General features: G+C 37.5%; 1 protein-coding gene across 1 annotated transcript in view; it reads left to right on the top strand.

The window, feature by feature from the left end:
- Window positions 1-4,733: 4,733 nt before the first annotated feature.
- Window positions 4,734-16,033, top strand: part of LOC134790536 (uncharacterized) — a 51,876-nt gene continuing 40,576 nt past the window's right edge. The window contains exons 1-2 of the mRNA XM_063761360.1: window positions 4,734-4,875; window positions 12,776-12,905. Of these exons, the coding sequence (XP_063617430.1) occupies window positions 4,819-4,875; window positions 12,776-12,905 (187 nt within the window). The 5' untranslated portion in view covers window positions 4,734-4,818. The remainder of the gene's footprint in view (window positions 4,876-12,775; window positions 12,906-16,033) is intronic.

Raw genomic sequence — 16,033 nt, 5'->3', positions numbered from 1 at the left:
TTTTAGCAACTTGTCGTGTGTAACATGTTAGGTTAAAAGGTACATCCTTATCTACTTTAAATACAGTTTTCAAATATTCAATGCATTGCGCAGAAATACAACGTACCTAATGTCCTGATTGAAAAAACGTGTTAAGGTACATAAATATGTTCCAAAGAGATCGTTATGGAGTCGTATCACGTAAACAGTAGGTTATAGCTCGAGATCCAGTACGTGAGATCAGGGCACCGCCAAAATTATCAGACATCAAAGTACCAAAATTGCTTTTAAAAAGCTACGTGAAAATTTCACCATTATCAACGAAATGACTATAGTATATTGCAAATAAAGCACACAAATAAATATGAACTACTTTTATCTCGTAAATATTCTCGGTTAATAATATACAGGTGACCTTAGCCATTGGATAAACCCTGAAATCCCACGTAGGGTTACTTCTTAGAAATGCTCTGACGGTAATATTTTTTTAATTAGATCAAAAGATAAAAAAAAAATTATCAAACAAAAGTTATTTCCAATAATCGACAACAAAAAGAAACATACTGTATTAATCATTGGCAGTGCTTTTGACAATTTATTTGAAAATGTGCGGCAATGATGACATTTGTCAAAAGTTAAATCTTATTAATGTCATAATTAAAAAAGATAATCAAAACGGTCGAAGAAGGTTTCATACTATTTATTACCTCAGGAACTACTAGCACATACAGGTTGCTCCAAAGTAAAAAAATCGTAATTTGTTCATTGCTTCGTAACCGCTACACCGATTGTTATGATACTTTGTATACTGCTTCTAAATATCCTAATGCGTATATGTACATTTCGGCTTTGTCCAGTGGCTAGGGACACCCTGTATACCTAATGTAATAAGTTATTCATCATTGTGAGCACAAGAATGAACATTTCATGATATTGATAATCTTGGTTGTGTTACACCAGTTTTACAAAATATTAAGTTTTTTTTTTAATTATGTATTAAATTATTCGCTCATAAAACTGTCCCGTAGAACATTTCAATTATAATACCGACCTAACTTATTTAATACTGAAACTGTAATTGGAATTGTTTTAGAAATATTTTACACTGACCAAAAAGTGTGGTCGATTTAATGAAAAAAGTTACAGCGAGTGAGATAGGCAAACGACACGGCCCGGAGCGACGCGCAGCCAAGGTTCTCCACTGCAACACGCTGGGGGCTACCGCGGAAACCGAAATTCGCAAATTGCGGGGATCTTTCTCTTTTACTCCTATGAAGGCGTAATTAGAGTGACAGAGAAAGATGCCCGCAATTTGTGAACTTCGATTTTCGCGGTTATAGCCCTGTTCAGTTTGGCACTGACATAAACGCTATCGAAAACGTAACTTAAGTACTTTCTATGCATCTCGCTCGTACTCGCATATTAGTGCGAGCGAGATGTATAAAAAAGTAAATTACAGTTAGACCAAAAAAAGTCTGTAGCGATTTTGATAGCCCACACAGTGCAAGTGTTATTTATACGTCATAATTTCATAGAAGTTTCTTAGAACGTGACAGGCATGATGACAAATGATAAAAAGGCGACCATGTTAGCTTAGCAGGTTTCGTTTTGAGAAATCAATTTTTATTTTGACTAAATATTAATTTTCGAGACTCCAATATTGTTGAGGAATGCTCTAATTTTGTCAAAAATCCAGACTTGAATGTTTATACACATATCTGGATAAAATAATATTTAGAGCAGCTGGAAGTTATAAATTCTGAATTTTATGATAGTAATGAAGTTATTTTAAACTACACTCAAAATCAACTAATCCTCAGTTAGGTAAGTAAAAATGTAATGTATAAACTAAGTTTAGTTCCAATACTCGGCTGCTTTCTACTATAGATCTTACTGCGCAACTTCTTTACAAACGGCCTAAGATAAATGATTGGTTGTGTGGTTGTTTATTAATTTCCGCTACCCAAAGGTTGTCTGGAAGAGATCGCTTTTTAGCGATAAGACCGCCTGTTGTCTACCTCTGCTTGTATTTCTGTTTTCTTTTGTATTGTCTTCTTTTATTGAGGTGTGCAATAAAGAGTATTTGTATTGTATTGTATTGTATTGATTGTCGAAGTTTCTAATCTTCAAGCTGACCTGATATCGACTAACTGACTGACATAAGGTAAACGTACTAGTGCTTGACATGCTAATGCCCAATAGATGACACCTTGCTGTCACCTCTATTGACAATGACTTAAATTTTAATTTAACTTAGGTACTGGCACCGCGTCGAGCACCAGTACGTTTACTTTACATAGGTATTTCGAACTACAGATATTTCAAATTAAAAAACGATAGGTAAATACAAATCAATTCACGACAAACAGTCAGACAACAGGATGACACTAACACCGAAAAAACCGTTCAGTAAGTAGTAGATCTATATCTATATTAGTCTAACAGGCCTATTCGGATTTCGAGATAATCACAAGATCTTGAGACGATTTAGAGATCAACTAGATCTACATTAGATATCGACTTGATGTGACTTGGATATCTAAGTCATAACTTGTCGAAATCGTTCAAGAGGACCTCCAGAATCGCGGAAACGTCAAATTTGACATATGTATCTTACAAATCTTCAAATTATCCGTATCGTAACTTGTTGAAGTCTAGTAGAAATCTAATTCATATTCCGAATCGAGCCGTATGAGGCAAATTCGTACTTACATTGTAACTTCATAATGATATATGAATGATGTCAGTACCCCGTGCGTCTCGCTCGCACCAGTACATGTAGGGACAAGTGCGAGCGAAATGCACGCGCGACTGTCATCATTTAGATATCATTTTGATGTCACAATGTAAGTTTGAGTTGGCCTCAATGCGTCGTGTTGAGATGTAAGTAAACTGAGAGCCTCCCGCGAACCACGTACGACATGTTGCCTCCCTGTCACTCTTACGTACGAATTTACAAGTGCGACAGAGAGGCAACACGTCGAACGTGATTCGCGGTAGGCCCTCTGCTCGTCCCGCCTCGAGAAGCGCGTCGTGACATCAAGTATTCAGCGCGTGGCCGAAAGCGATTCTCTTGTCACCAGTCATTTCTCTAAAATGTTTCAACTGAGTACCTAACTTTCTCTCAAATCATTAAGAAGTACTTTTAATTCTCCATGTACCTACTGTACATAGGGTTGCCAGATGGTCGGGATTTGGCGGGATTCTCCCGATTTTTAGCATGTGTTCCCGATTCCCGACAAAGTGAAAACTGTCCCGAAAAACAGCTTCACGTTATAAACCAATAATTTCAAATTCCGAACTGTCGTCGAGCGAGCGAGTGACCCACGTCGAGCGTAGTGCCAATAATGTAAAATATAGTTGTTTTTATATAACTGCTTTAATTTGAATGTTTTTTTTTCCCGACTTAAGTCCTAAAATCCCGAAAAATTGATATTTTTTCCCGATATTAGCGCCTTTCGATCTGGCAACCCTAACTGTACAGCGCATGGTGAGAGCATTCCTCTTAAGGTTCCGTCACACGTCACACAGGCGCTGGAAAACGCGCCTATGTGACGAAACCTTTATGGGGCTCCCCCACGCCAATGACCTTCGATCTGAATCCCTTAGTTTTCTTATGTTTTTTGTAGCTTATCATATTAACAGCAACGACTTTAAGCAATATAGTATGCCATATTTACTTCAAAGCTCATTGTCTTCGAGATATTTGGCATCAAAGTTGAACAATTTTAGGCCAAAAAACTGGTTTTATGGCCTTAACTTTTGTGTTAATTAGTTTAAAATTAAAACCTTAAAATTTTAGAGACGTCAAAACGAACCCAAATATGTAGTTTTCGTATATATAAAGTAAGATCCTTCACAGCAATCTAGATACGAAAAAAGTGTTTTTTTAGATAATGTTTAAATAAATCATCAAAAAAATAAGTATTTTTTTCAAAATCCGGTAGACAAGAATGGAGATAAAAGATTGAAGAACCGATAGCCGTTTATTTTATAAATCTATCTGTAGTGCAAAAGTACGAACTACGATTCAAAACTGCAGTGGTATCACATGGTGGCATATGTAGACATTGCTATATATGTACATACATATCAGAAGTCATACATACATAGAGCATTCTTCTTGGACCCTACACTAAATTATTTGAATAGGTACTTACAATAGGGAATATTACGCGAAACTGTGCGTAGAAGGCGCCACTACCACTATCCGTCACAATCTGGGGGTCTACCGCGAAACAAGAAAATCGAAATTTCGTTATCTAACTCCTCTATCACTCTTGCATATTTGAGCGATAAAGAGGCAGATAACTAAATGTCGATTTTCGCGTTTCCCGGTAGGTCCTTGTTAACAAACCGCCTTGATGCATCAATGTCATATTTTATTGTCTGTGAAAACTTGTCAATAAACAGTTTAAGGCACAGTATGTATAAGTTACTCTATGGTTTACTAGAGGAGCTAGTGCTGCACTCTGGTGGCAGAACATTGCAGTAATACCCCCTATTCAAAGTCAACTTTTATAGCCATGAAAATGACTCTTTAAAAATAAAAAAATAAAAGCCAGGTTTGGCCCATAAATTAAGCTTATCAATAATTTACCAAAGTAGTTTGTTTTCCTCGGTGACCTTCGTTTCGTGCAAACAAATACAAGGAGGTACTCCCACATTTTACTGTCGAATACTTTGTTTACATAATGTACATGGAAGGTGGTCGCGCCGAGGTCGAGGCGGGCAGGCACGCGAGCGGCACGTCGTAGCGCGTAGCGCTCGCCTCGTAGCGTCAGTGCCGCGGAGGCGAGCGCACCGACCGGCCGCTACGACGCTACGCGCGGCTACGCAATGTTGTGGTTATCCGTTACGCTTTTGGCGCTTTTTGCATCGGTCCAAGGACGAGCGGTAAGAATAACTTTTTAAGCTTTATTTCATTAATGTTGATATTTAATATTTTTTCTTCGTATCCAAATATTTGAAAATTTGTTTTTAAAATGAAACAATTATAAACAATGTCACAACTGATTGGTATTATAAACTTACGTAAACAGTTTTTCGTGAAAGTTGCAAATTTATTTACCCTAAAAGCCAAAAGGTAGAACGGAACTGTGCCTATTTTGTAATAGTTTACAACTATTCAGTGATTATTTAGTTATAAGGATGTAACAATAAATAATAATTATAATCCTAGAATTTACTTAAATAATTATTCTTAAATAATAACTATTTTTTGTGAGTGGTAAACGCACAAAACTAAGGGCCCAATTCGGATTTTGAAATAGATATATAAAACATTTATTTACATACAATATATATACAGTGGTACTACTAAACGAAATTAATAACTAGCTTAAATCTAAAATAGGCCCTTGAGGCATTGTACCAAGGATGCTGGCGGCATTTCCTCGCTGTATCGCAATGCTGATACGTTGTGCGAGGTAGCCGCCAGCTCTTCGGTCACCAGTTACGTCAACCAGACGCTTCGCGATTTCTGCGAACAACTTATGCGCGCTGGGACCCCATGGACCTAGAGTTTCAACACCAAATGGTACAAAATGGTACTCTCTACCGAGGCTCTTATATTTGTTACGTTAGATAGATATATTAGATATCTTTTAGACATCACCAAGATACGATAACGTTATGTTTAAGATCTAACCTGTCAAATATGACATTTGCGCGATTCTGGAGATACTCTTGAACGATTTCCTCAGGATATGACTTAGAGATCCAATTCACATCTAATAGATATCTTAAGGGGGCCACTGATTAACAGTCCGCCGGACGGTATCGGCCTGTCAGTTAGAACAAAATTTTGACAATTCCGAACAACTGACAGGCCGATACCGTCCGGCGGACTGTTAATCAGTGGGCGCCTTTACGCTATCTAACGTAAAAGTGACATTGGTTGCCCGAATTGCGCTGCAAAAGAGAACTAGTTGATATCTAAACTATAACGTATCTAGTACGTGTCGTCTCTTGTGAATATCTTGAAGTTCGAATACGGCAGTAAGTAAACTAACTATAATTATGACAATAGGTAAATTTTGCATATAAGCTCTATAAATTGAACAAGGCTTCAAGTCGTTACCCAAGTTTGAACAAGTTCGGGGCCATGATAATATTGCACGCTGCATCAGTTTTGAGGTAACCTAGTGTTCCGTATGCAAATCTAGACTGCGCAAAGAGAAATACTTAAGGTTAGTAACAAATACAACAAAGTATGTTGTATTGTTAAGTTTAGTTTTGTACATAAGTATTTAGGTACTTTTAATAATATTGTCATCATCCTCTCCTCGCCGCGTCCGGCGACAGCAACTTCGACTTTAGGTACAAACAGGCAATTAAGTGTTCAAGTGTAAAAGAAAACTACTACTACGGGGCCGATTTTTTAATTTCGACCGCTCGTTTACGTGTATTTCCTTCAATAATATCTCCACTATTAGGCATTTAAATTTTACTAATAAAATTGAAAACGAGTGCTCAATACCTGATTCCCAATTTCTATCGCCTGTATGTATGTATTTCAAAAATTAGCACTTCGCCGCTTTCCAGCGATTTCCGAGTGACGAAATCAAGCGATCGAAATTAAAAAATCGCCCCCCTGAGTGTGAAATTTTAAATTGAGCACATCCTACTTACAATCAGCAACAAATAAACAGTTATAGGCCTATTTAAATGACCAAATTTAATGTTATAGGAAAAAAAGTCTTTATTCCTTTTCCATTTTATTAGTTTTAGTTTTAATTTATTTAGTTTATACATAATTTTAATAATAGTTTACCACAAAGATTGAAATGATGAACACGATGAAAAAAAATCCTAACGTAGGTTTGACTGCGCCATCAGATATATTGGAGCGGCCAAAGTTATCAAGAATATATTTAACGTTGGTCGCTCCGATTTATCTGATGGCGATTATAATATAAGATAGGTGTTACAATATTTTTGGCCAATTGATACATTTAGGTTAAGACGAATCTACAAAAGAGTGCCTACTTAATAATTAATTGTTTTAGTCCATAAAAACGTGACATTTCAAATTGCCGTAAGTACTATTTACGGTCAGCAAAGATATTACCTACTTCTTACAGGCAGACCAGCTGTATTTTTCTATCTATTACCAATTCCCAATCGACTTTTTTTCATTTGTATCTAACATACACATCTTCCTGGAACCGTGTATAACTATAATAATAATAATAATGAACGGTTTAATAGCGAGGAGTCTCGACCAACATCTTGAGAGACTCTCGCTAGGTGGTTGGATCAAGGGACAGATGCAGAAGGCGGTGATCTTGGACACGGCGCGGATAGTCCGCCGGTTCCTCTCTCTGCAGCCCTGACCACCGGTGGCTTGGGCCTTGCCCCGCTGCTGGCGGCACCCTAGGTTAGGTTTTTTATAATGTGTGTATATGTATTTTTTATTGTTTTGTAAGTGTTTTTATATTTTACTTTTATATTCATATTATAAAAACCTAGCCTAAGACGAATGATGAATAAAGAGATAATAATAATAAAATTCTTTATTGTGCACTACTAAAGTAAAGTACATAATAGAAAAAAAAGACAGGACTTAAATGAGTAGGTAACAACAGGCGGACTTATCGCTATAGAGCGATCTCTCAATAATGAGATTAAGTAGGATCTATCTCCCTCGCCGCCGGTGCCTCGAGACTGTCGGTTACCCACCAATCACCTCGACCACATTTCAAGCGTAAGCGTTAAATGGAACGCGCTCCCTGCCCGCATCGGGCGCCTCGGGGCTCATTTACCCACCTCTCCATATACGGTAGGGTAGGTACACGCCTAATTACCTGCCTTAAACGACCCGACACACCGCCTTGAGTGCTATCATAATTGCTCTAACGTAACTTGAATTATTCCACGAAACATGACTCACAGATCTTCTTCAATCACCCTTATATTCTATAACGGTCCGGAATCTCTGAGGATGTCAATATTACGAGTAAATATATATTCACAGTAATCCGCTACGAAAACAAAGATTTGCAATTAATTTATTTAATTGAAAACAGCGTTCTGGGTATACTCGATTGTTTGGACTCCAAAGTCAAACGAAGGGTACGCTAATTATAGAACCGGGTTGTTTTGTCTAGTAAAGTCAAAATACATTCACCAATTATAAGTTAGTAGTGACTTGTATTATTGCACGTCTGATGCGAGATATCATACTCAAATAGGATCCGAAAATTGGCCTAAAAGCAAATATGAAATTAGCTTCAGCCAGGGGTGCGAAACTCTTGACTTCGGCCAAACTACGGCTCCGCTCGGCTCAGCATTGCTCCGAGCAATTATTAGGGTTGACACAACTTGATGTCCCTTTGCGTACAAGACCACAGATAAGATAATGGCTTGAATTTTGACAACCCTAAATAGCCGAGAGGGATAGTGCCATATATTAGAAAGGGACAGCATGGTTCGACCCTGAACCGCTGTCAAACTTCGGTTTTGTAGGAAGTTTCCTTTCTGTAAGGTAGTACTATTATTTATTCTGTGCTTCAGCGAAGTTGGTGAAACACAACGGCTATATGGAAGTGGAGGTGGGAGAGAAATGAAACCGCAACGGAGACGCATTTTCAACTGACAAAAGACAAAAGGAGGTTTTCAATTCGATGAATATACACCGTGGGACAGCACTAGGGACCTTTCTAGAAATAGGAGATAAGGTAAACGTACTGGTGCTCGACGCGGTCCCAGTACATGTCATCTTGAAACTTAAGTCATTGTCAATAGAGGTGACAGCAAGGTGTCATCTATTGGGCATTAGCATGTCGAGCACTGTACTAGTTTACCTTACCTTAGTTTTGCCTTAGGACTGCATTTTCTCCATAGAAAAGATAAATATTATGTGTATTTTCAACTTATAAACATTCTTTAGAAACAGCCTTTTAAACATTCGTGTAAAAAAAACTAGGTGTATTATGTAGTTCAGGGGGAGGGCAGTACGGTGGGGTATTTATGGAATAACGGGAGTTCAAATCGGACACCTGCATGCAGCATCAAAGTTGGCGTACCTATCAGATTATGCGTCAAAAGTATTCTACCATTTTCTCTGATCACTTAACAAAAAGAGATACATCTATAGGTAAAATAGTACAATTAAGCTTTTGCAGATACTTTTGAACACGAACTGTCGAGATATATCTATTCGGAAAAGTAAGGATGTCAGATATTTTTGGCGCGTAACTTTAATTTAGAAATTGGCGATGATTGATGATGCTTCATAATTGATTATAGCATGTTATTTTTTCACAAATTAATTTATATCGACTATATTATGATATATTTTTTATGAAAGGTGCAATTGATCCCGTTAGTATATATTATATTCTAACTTAAGGGCTGGTTGCGGTATTTTTCAGTCATAATGAATTAATGAAACTAAATGACATAAAAAAAAAAACATTTTTTGTCAGTTTTTACAGGCTAACATACTATAATAAATTTTAACTTTAGAATCTAAAAATAATTTTTAGCTGCGTCACCTGTTCTCGTGTAGGATTCCCCACGGGACCACCGAAATACAACACTTAATATAAGTCTACTTCTCTATGAGTTGAGATGAGAAGCTTAGTTATGTTAATCAGACCACCATTGGCGTATATCTCAGGACTGGCCTTACGGGCAATAAAAATGGGGCATGAATGGGGCCAGTACAGCGGTGTGACACCGCTACAACGCGATTGGTTGATGAGTTCGCATCACGCGCGCGATGGTCGCAACTAGTTGCGTTAGACTGCACGATTGGGTCGAATTCGTGAGTGACACCGCTGAACTACATAGTAGGTACCATTTTTAGTGCCCGTAAGCTAAGATATACGACAATGCAGACCACACATAAGTAAAAAAGTCTACAAAAGCGACGGGTCCAAGTTTTAATGTCAACCATCACAGCGCAGTCGATTAATCATTTCCTTATCAGTGGCTCTATTCTATTCGGCGGGTAGATTATTTCAACTGGCTCAGTTCTCTTTGCAGCTCAATGTGTGTAATCGCATGAAACTGATTATCACTTATCAGATAAATTTTTAATGGAGTTATTAACTGTCGATTAACTTACTACTGACGGCGGTTGGAATCCATATTAGAGTCTATGCGGAAAAAAAAGAGTCGTGGAATGTAAGGGAGCTCATACATTGCACGACTCTTCGCTTTCCGCACAGACTGTATAATATTATGAATTCGAGAGTAACTCTGCCTGTCTGTCATGCGTAAACCGCTGAACCAATTTTGATAAAATTTAGTATAGAGATAGTATGTGGCCCGGGGAAGGACAGAAGATAGTTTTTATCAATCATCATCATCATCATCATTCCACGCACCCGAAGTCGCGGGCAGAAGCTAGTATGACATATCTTACAGGTTGGTTTCTATAATCTATGCTTTATTGAAGTGAAAACTTCTTTAGCGGCGCTTGGCACTTTTTGAGGTGAGGAAAAAATGATAAACTCGAGACAGCGTAACGCGATCACGTGACCGTAATGTTTAGATGGCCACTCATTTAGATGGCATTTAAATCAATAAAGAAAAACTCAATGACATTACATGAAAAAGGTTCTAATCCTGTACGGGTTGAAATACGAGGATCTTACAGTTACATTCTAACTTTATATCACTCAAATATAATTCAATAAAGCTACATCTTGATGAAATCGCTAATAAAAGTGAACTCTAGTACTGGTGAATAAAACTCAAAATATCATGACCAAATATATTAAGATGCGAGGTCTGCAAGGTAACTTTACAATTTCTATTCGAATTTTAAACAATTAACGCTACAAATTTGAATTTCGAATTTTAAACAAGCTCACTGACCAGCAATTTCGGAACTAAAATTTTTCAATAGAAAGGAGGATGGGCAATTATACATAGTGCTGCAGACATTTTGGACTAGTCATTGAGTTTTCACTTCTGTCGGCACTCCCGGAGTGCAACCCGTTGTTTTTTTTTCTTTTATTAATAAGATATGAGTTCATTTCTTTTAAGTCAAAATTCAGTATTTGTACTCACACAAGCTCACTTGTCAAATTTTATTCGATTGAAGCGACATCTGTGTTAAGCTTTGTACGTTTAACGTCATTAAATTAAAATGAAACTGTCAGCACCGAATGCAAGCTCTGATTAACCATATATTATGTACACGCTGAGCAAGCAGCCCAACTTGAGACATAGCTTCAGTTTGAAGAGCACTTTAGAACCATTCCGCTTAACCGAGCAGTCCTCGCGGTTATGCATGTTACTTCCAAAAGGCCTTATTCTCGTATGCGTATTTCACTTACTAGAATAATACTAGGGATGTATTGGTTGCATGCGTTTGCTCTAGAGCAGGGGTCTCCAAACTTTTTTACCTGAGGTCCATATTGCCCCTCAGAAACTTGCGCCGGTTTTTGCACCAGGGGAGGGTGTCTGGTTGCCGCTGTTAGGAATAGTTCCACTCTCAATTAATGCTGAACCCCTGGAGCCTGGCTCCCGCGGGCCGGACAGTGGTCACTCGCTTTGGGTGTCGGCGGGCCGGATCCGAACGCGGCTGGAACGGATTCGGCCCGCAGGCCGGTGTTTGGAGACCCCTGCTCTAGAGCGTTGCGTACACCATGGCGACGTACTAACAATACTGCTGGTTAAATACCTGCCCGAGGACATCCACAACAACCACTAGTGCACTAGGCTTCATACAATTTTATTTTTATTTATTTAACCAACTTTACATTGACAGTTAAACCAAACTTGCAAGTTATGGGTTACGAACAAAAATAAAACGAATTATAATAGACTTATCACTAAATTACCTAATTAATATTAATAGTTGTGGGCGTAGATATTGACTGTAGATAGCGGGCTGCCGTGGTTTCCTGTGATATTATCTAGATTGTTCGTTGACTTGGTTGCGAACCTGTCTGTCCCAGCAGGCATTATTGCTTGCGACGTTAGTCATTAGAACACTGACAATTCATATAGTATTGATATTATTTTGGAGTGATTCATTTCTGAATACTGTTGTAGTCCGTTCGTGGTTATGCATGTAACTTCCGATAGGTATCCGTGTGCGCTCGAGTAGCACTGACTTCAAAACTTCCCTCTTCGCCGCAACTCCACCTAACTGAGTGCGCGACTTTGTCGTCTATTTCCAAACAGAATGGGATTTGTATTGCTTTGCTGTTTAAGTTTTGAATGGAAATTTATTTCATTGTTGATATTTTATCAAGTACTCGGAATCCTCAAACAGCTTCTGAATTATTTGGGAAAGCAATATATTACGCACGAGTGGAATTAATTTAACATTTCTACTTTAGATAAATTCGCGGAACAGTTGGTACGCCAACCGATAATTCCATATTCCATATTTTCAATAAGATAATACTCATAATTAGGTACCTCTACTACTGCCGATGTATTAAACGAACATCAAGCATTTTTTATGGGAATGCGTCAAATTGATAGTGGCGTTTTATAACCTTATTTATATTTACTTAGTTTTTTTTTCAGTTTTTGAGTGAGGTTTAGTTATTTTTTAGATTCGTTTGTATTCATTATTATAACGGCAATAAAGTTTATCTTATCCTGTTTATTACAAGTCACCCAAAAATATGCAAATTTATCGTAGGTATAAAGTGGGTTACTACCTCAGGTCGATACTCCCTATTAGTTGGTACTTTCAATCTTAATAAATCACAGCGACAGAGTTGACGAATCGGATGTCAATTTGTCAATTTATGTAAGCAGTAAGTCAAGCTTTGCGACGCTTACTGTACATATGTTAACGAGTAACTTTGTGTCGGTTCAGGTGAACATCAGCAACACTTGGGTGCTGCCAGAGGAGGGGTTCCCGGTGTTCTACCGCTACTTCAGGGACCGCATCTCGTGGTACGAGGCCGACGCCGTCTGCCAGTTCCACCATGCCAACCTTGTCACAGGTCAGTCACTTAAAACGTCTGTAATGATAATAAATCCGCACGTACAGCAAGCTGGAAAATTACATGGACACATTCATAAATAAAGTGTCCATGCAATTTTGCAGCTGCCCAATGACAAAGTACTCTTTGAAAGTTACTGAATCGTTAGATGAACATAAGATAAATATTCCAGCAAAATGTCAAGTTTAATCTTCAATCTTACTCAGCATTTCCTAAGAATAGCAATTCATACTGACGAAACATAATAGCCTGAATAAACACAAAAGACTCCGCAACAAAGTTATTAAGAATTCCTCAGGCTCGCTTTTTGTGTGGAAAGCTGGCATGGGTATGGTGGATGAGGTACATTTCAATATGGCGGGGTAATCGGCGGCAATCCAGCGAGACCCCATTACCGCTGATGGCGCTCTCGACCCTTGAGCCGCTAGATACCGACCTATCACAAATGAGTATACCCGCCGGTTGCCCGTAACGTAAATGTATAAATAAATACCGCCCATAAAGTGCTACGGCATTAATGAAAAGGCAATATCGTTTTATTTTGAAATATGAGTAGGTACCTATAGGTAGTTATCCATAGTGTTGGAAGTATTGTAAGAGATGGGTAGGGGTGAGTAAATACTGAGTATTTACTCGGTATTTACTCAAAGCACCCGATAAATACCCGTATTTACTCATTTAGGTGGGTAAAAAACGATTGCTTATAAAATACCTATTAAAAAGGTGACATTTAAGAACTAAATTGTTTTTTATTGAAGAGTGCTAACGTGTATTAACAATATCTATAAAATAAAAAGCATATAGGACGCTTAATTCTTGAAAAAAAAGGTAATTATCAGTTAGAAGCAAATTGTGATAATGCATAGTTAACAATTTTGTTTTAAATAAGAAGGTATTTACTTTAAAAATATGGTACTTAAATTCTATCGATGTTCTAGATAACTGCATGTCCCGCAAAAGTGCGTGTTTACGCGGCACTTACGACCTTAAAATGACTCAACCGATCATGTTCAAAATATTGTTTTTTGTACTCAATTATACGGCTAATCTCCCGATATGTGTTCATATTTTTTCTGAACTTTGGTTCGAGAGTTATAGAGAGATAAACATTATTATGACCTTTCGAGACGGTTTTTTTTCCAAAAATATGCAATTGATCCAAAAAAGTTCTTAGAAACATTCCAGTTATTTTTAAAGACCCATTTAATGATGTTGCAACACGTTAGTGATTTCTGTTTTTTTTTTTTGTGGTTATTAGTTACATGTATGGAGTGCCCCTCTTAAAAATACATTTTTTACAATTTTGAGTAGCGGCTTACAAAATACACCTATATTTCAAATTTATATGGCGTCACGAATATTCGCCGATTGCCTAATGATATTATGGGAAAGATATTTGAAATGTATTCACGATATGAATGAGTGATAAGAAGGACACCTTAATGGGCATTAGGGTTGCGCTGGAGAGGGTTGCTTCCGGCGCCGGCGAGGAGTGGAAACCGAGATAATCGGCTCGATTCGGAAAATGAATTAGATTTCAACTAGACTTCAACAAGTTACGATACGGATTGTAAGATAGATATGTCAAATTTGACGTTTCCGCGATTCTGGAGGTCCTCTTGAACGATTTCGACAAGTTATGACTTAGATATCCAAGTCAGATCTAGTCGATATCTAATGTAGATCTAGTTGATCTCTAAATCGTCTCAAGATCGTGTGATTATCTCGAAATCCGAATAGGCCTGAATGATGACTACGGCCAATTTTCAATTACAATTATACCATACTTGACGAAATTTTTAAATATCATGCGCAAACGGCAATGTGTCGCAAATATACCTACTTACATAAATATATATGTGTAATAATAATTGGTAATGCTAGGCAATATTTAATAATTACTTGTCAACGGCATGTATTTATTAACATATTGAGTGGAAATACGAGGGTATAGGCGGGCGGGAAGATAAACAACATGGTAATTCCATAACCTCTTTGATTTCATGTTCAACAGGTAACTGCATTCTATTGCAAATACATTTTACACTACTAATGAGTGTAAGATGTATTTGCCTTGCAATTTTGGAGGCGTACAACAACAGTTGATAAAAGTTACTCTACGGTTTTCTTGTTGAATACCGTTGTTTCTTTTGTTTTGTAAGCACAAAGGAACACTGTCTAGTTTGTTAACCGGTACTTCAAACCAAAGATTGTAAATGAGGTAGAAGTTTTAACAATACGACTATATGCTTTTGTGTTATAGGTATAAATAAAGATAAGTAAAGCTTTTGAACTTTGGTTGTTTTCAGATCTAGAGTAGCCATACGAGATGTCTGTTTACCATGTAAAGATACGGTCCGTATGGAACCACTCGAAGAAAACAATCTTTGTGAATTGAAGAAAACAATGTATATTTATTTCATACGTAGGTACTTACATTCAGTGACATATGCCTACATTATTGGCTGATGAAAAGCCTGTTAAGTACAATGTATACACAGATAATATCTATATCCAAATGCGTAATTTGTCGCTCCGTACAATTTCGGCTTTTATTTCACGGGCCAGACATCGAATTGATTGATCACACAAAGAAAAGGTAATCAGTCAATGTCTATCACAAATATTATTCCAGACCAGTAAAAAGAATAAAATGGTGAGCTTGTAGAACAGTTCGCCGAAAAATAATTTAGCGAGAAGAGGTGTAATATGACGTAGGCAACCAGTTAGTAATTACTAATTAGAGAGGTTATTTGAAATTATTATTGGGTGCGATGTTTGCCTCCCTTCGTCGTCCTTAGCTTTCGGATAGCACCTACCTAATAGGTAATTTATTCTGTTTAAGAGATGGATTACTAAAGAAAATACGAGCACCTACTGGGTACCTTTATGAAAAGCTAAAAAGTTGAAACACCCAAAAACTTTAATAATTAGAACATTTGTTCAGGCGTTATTTGTACGAAAAATATTATTTATACAGAACAAGATGTGTAAAAACCAATTAATGTAGATAGGAATATAGTTAATACATACATATTCGGTCTCCTAGCCTTGTCGGTAGTGACCATGACCATCGGGTTCGAATCCTGGTAAGGGCATTTATGTATGTGTGTTCATCACGAATATTT

Source organism: Cydia splendana, chromosome 5 (genome assembly GCF_910591565.1).
Source record: "Cydia splendana chromosome 5, ilCydSple1.2, whole genome shotgun sequence".
NCBI classification, from domain to species: domain Eukaryota; kingdom Metazoa; phylum Arthropoda; class Insecta; order Lepidoptera; family Tortricidae; genus Cydia; species Cydia splendana.
This window is presented reverse-complemented; position numbering and strand designations above follow the sequence as displayed.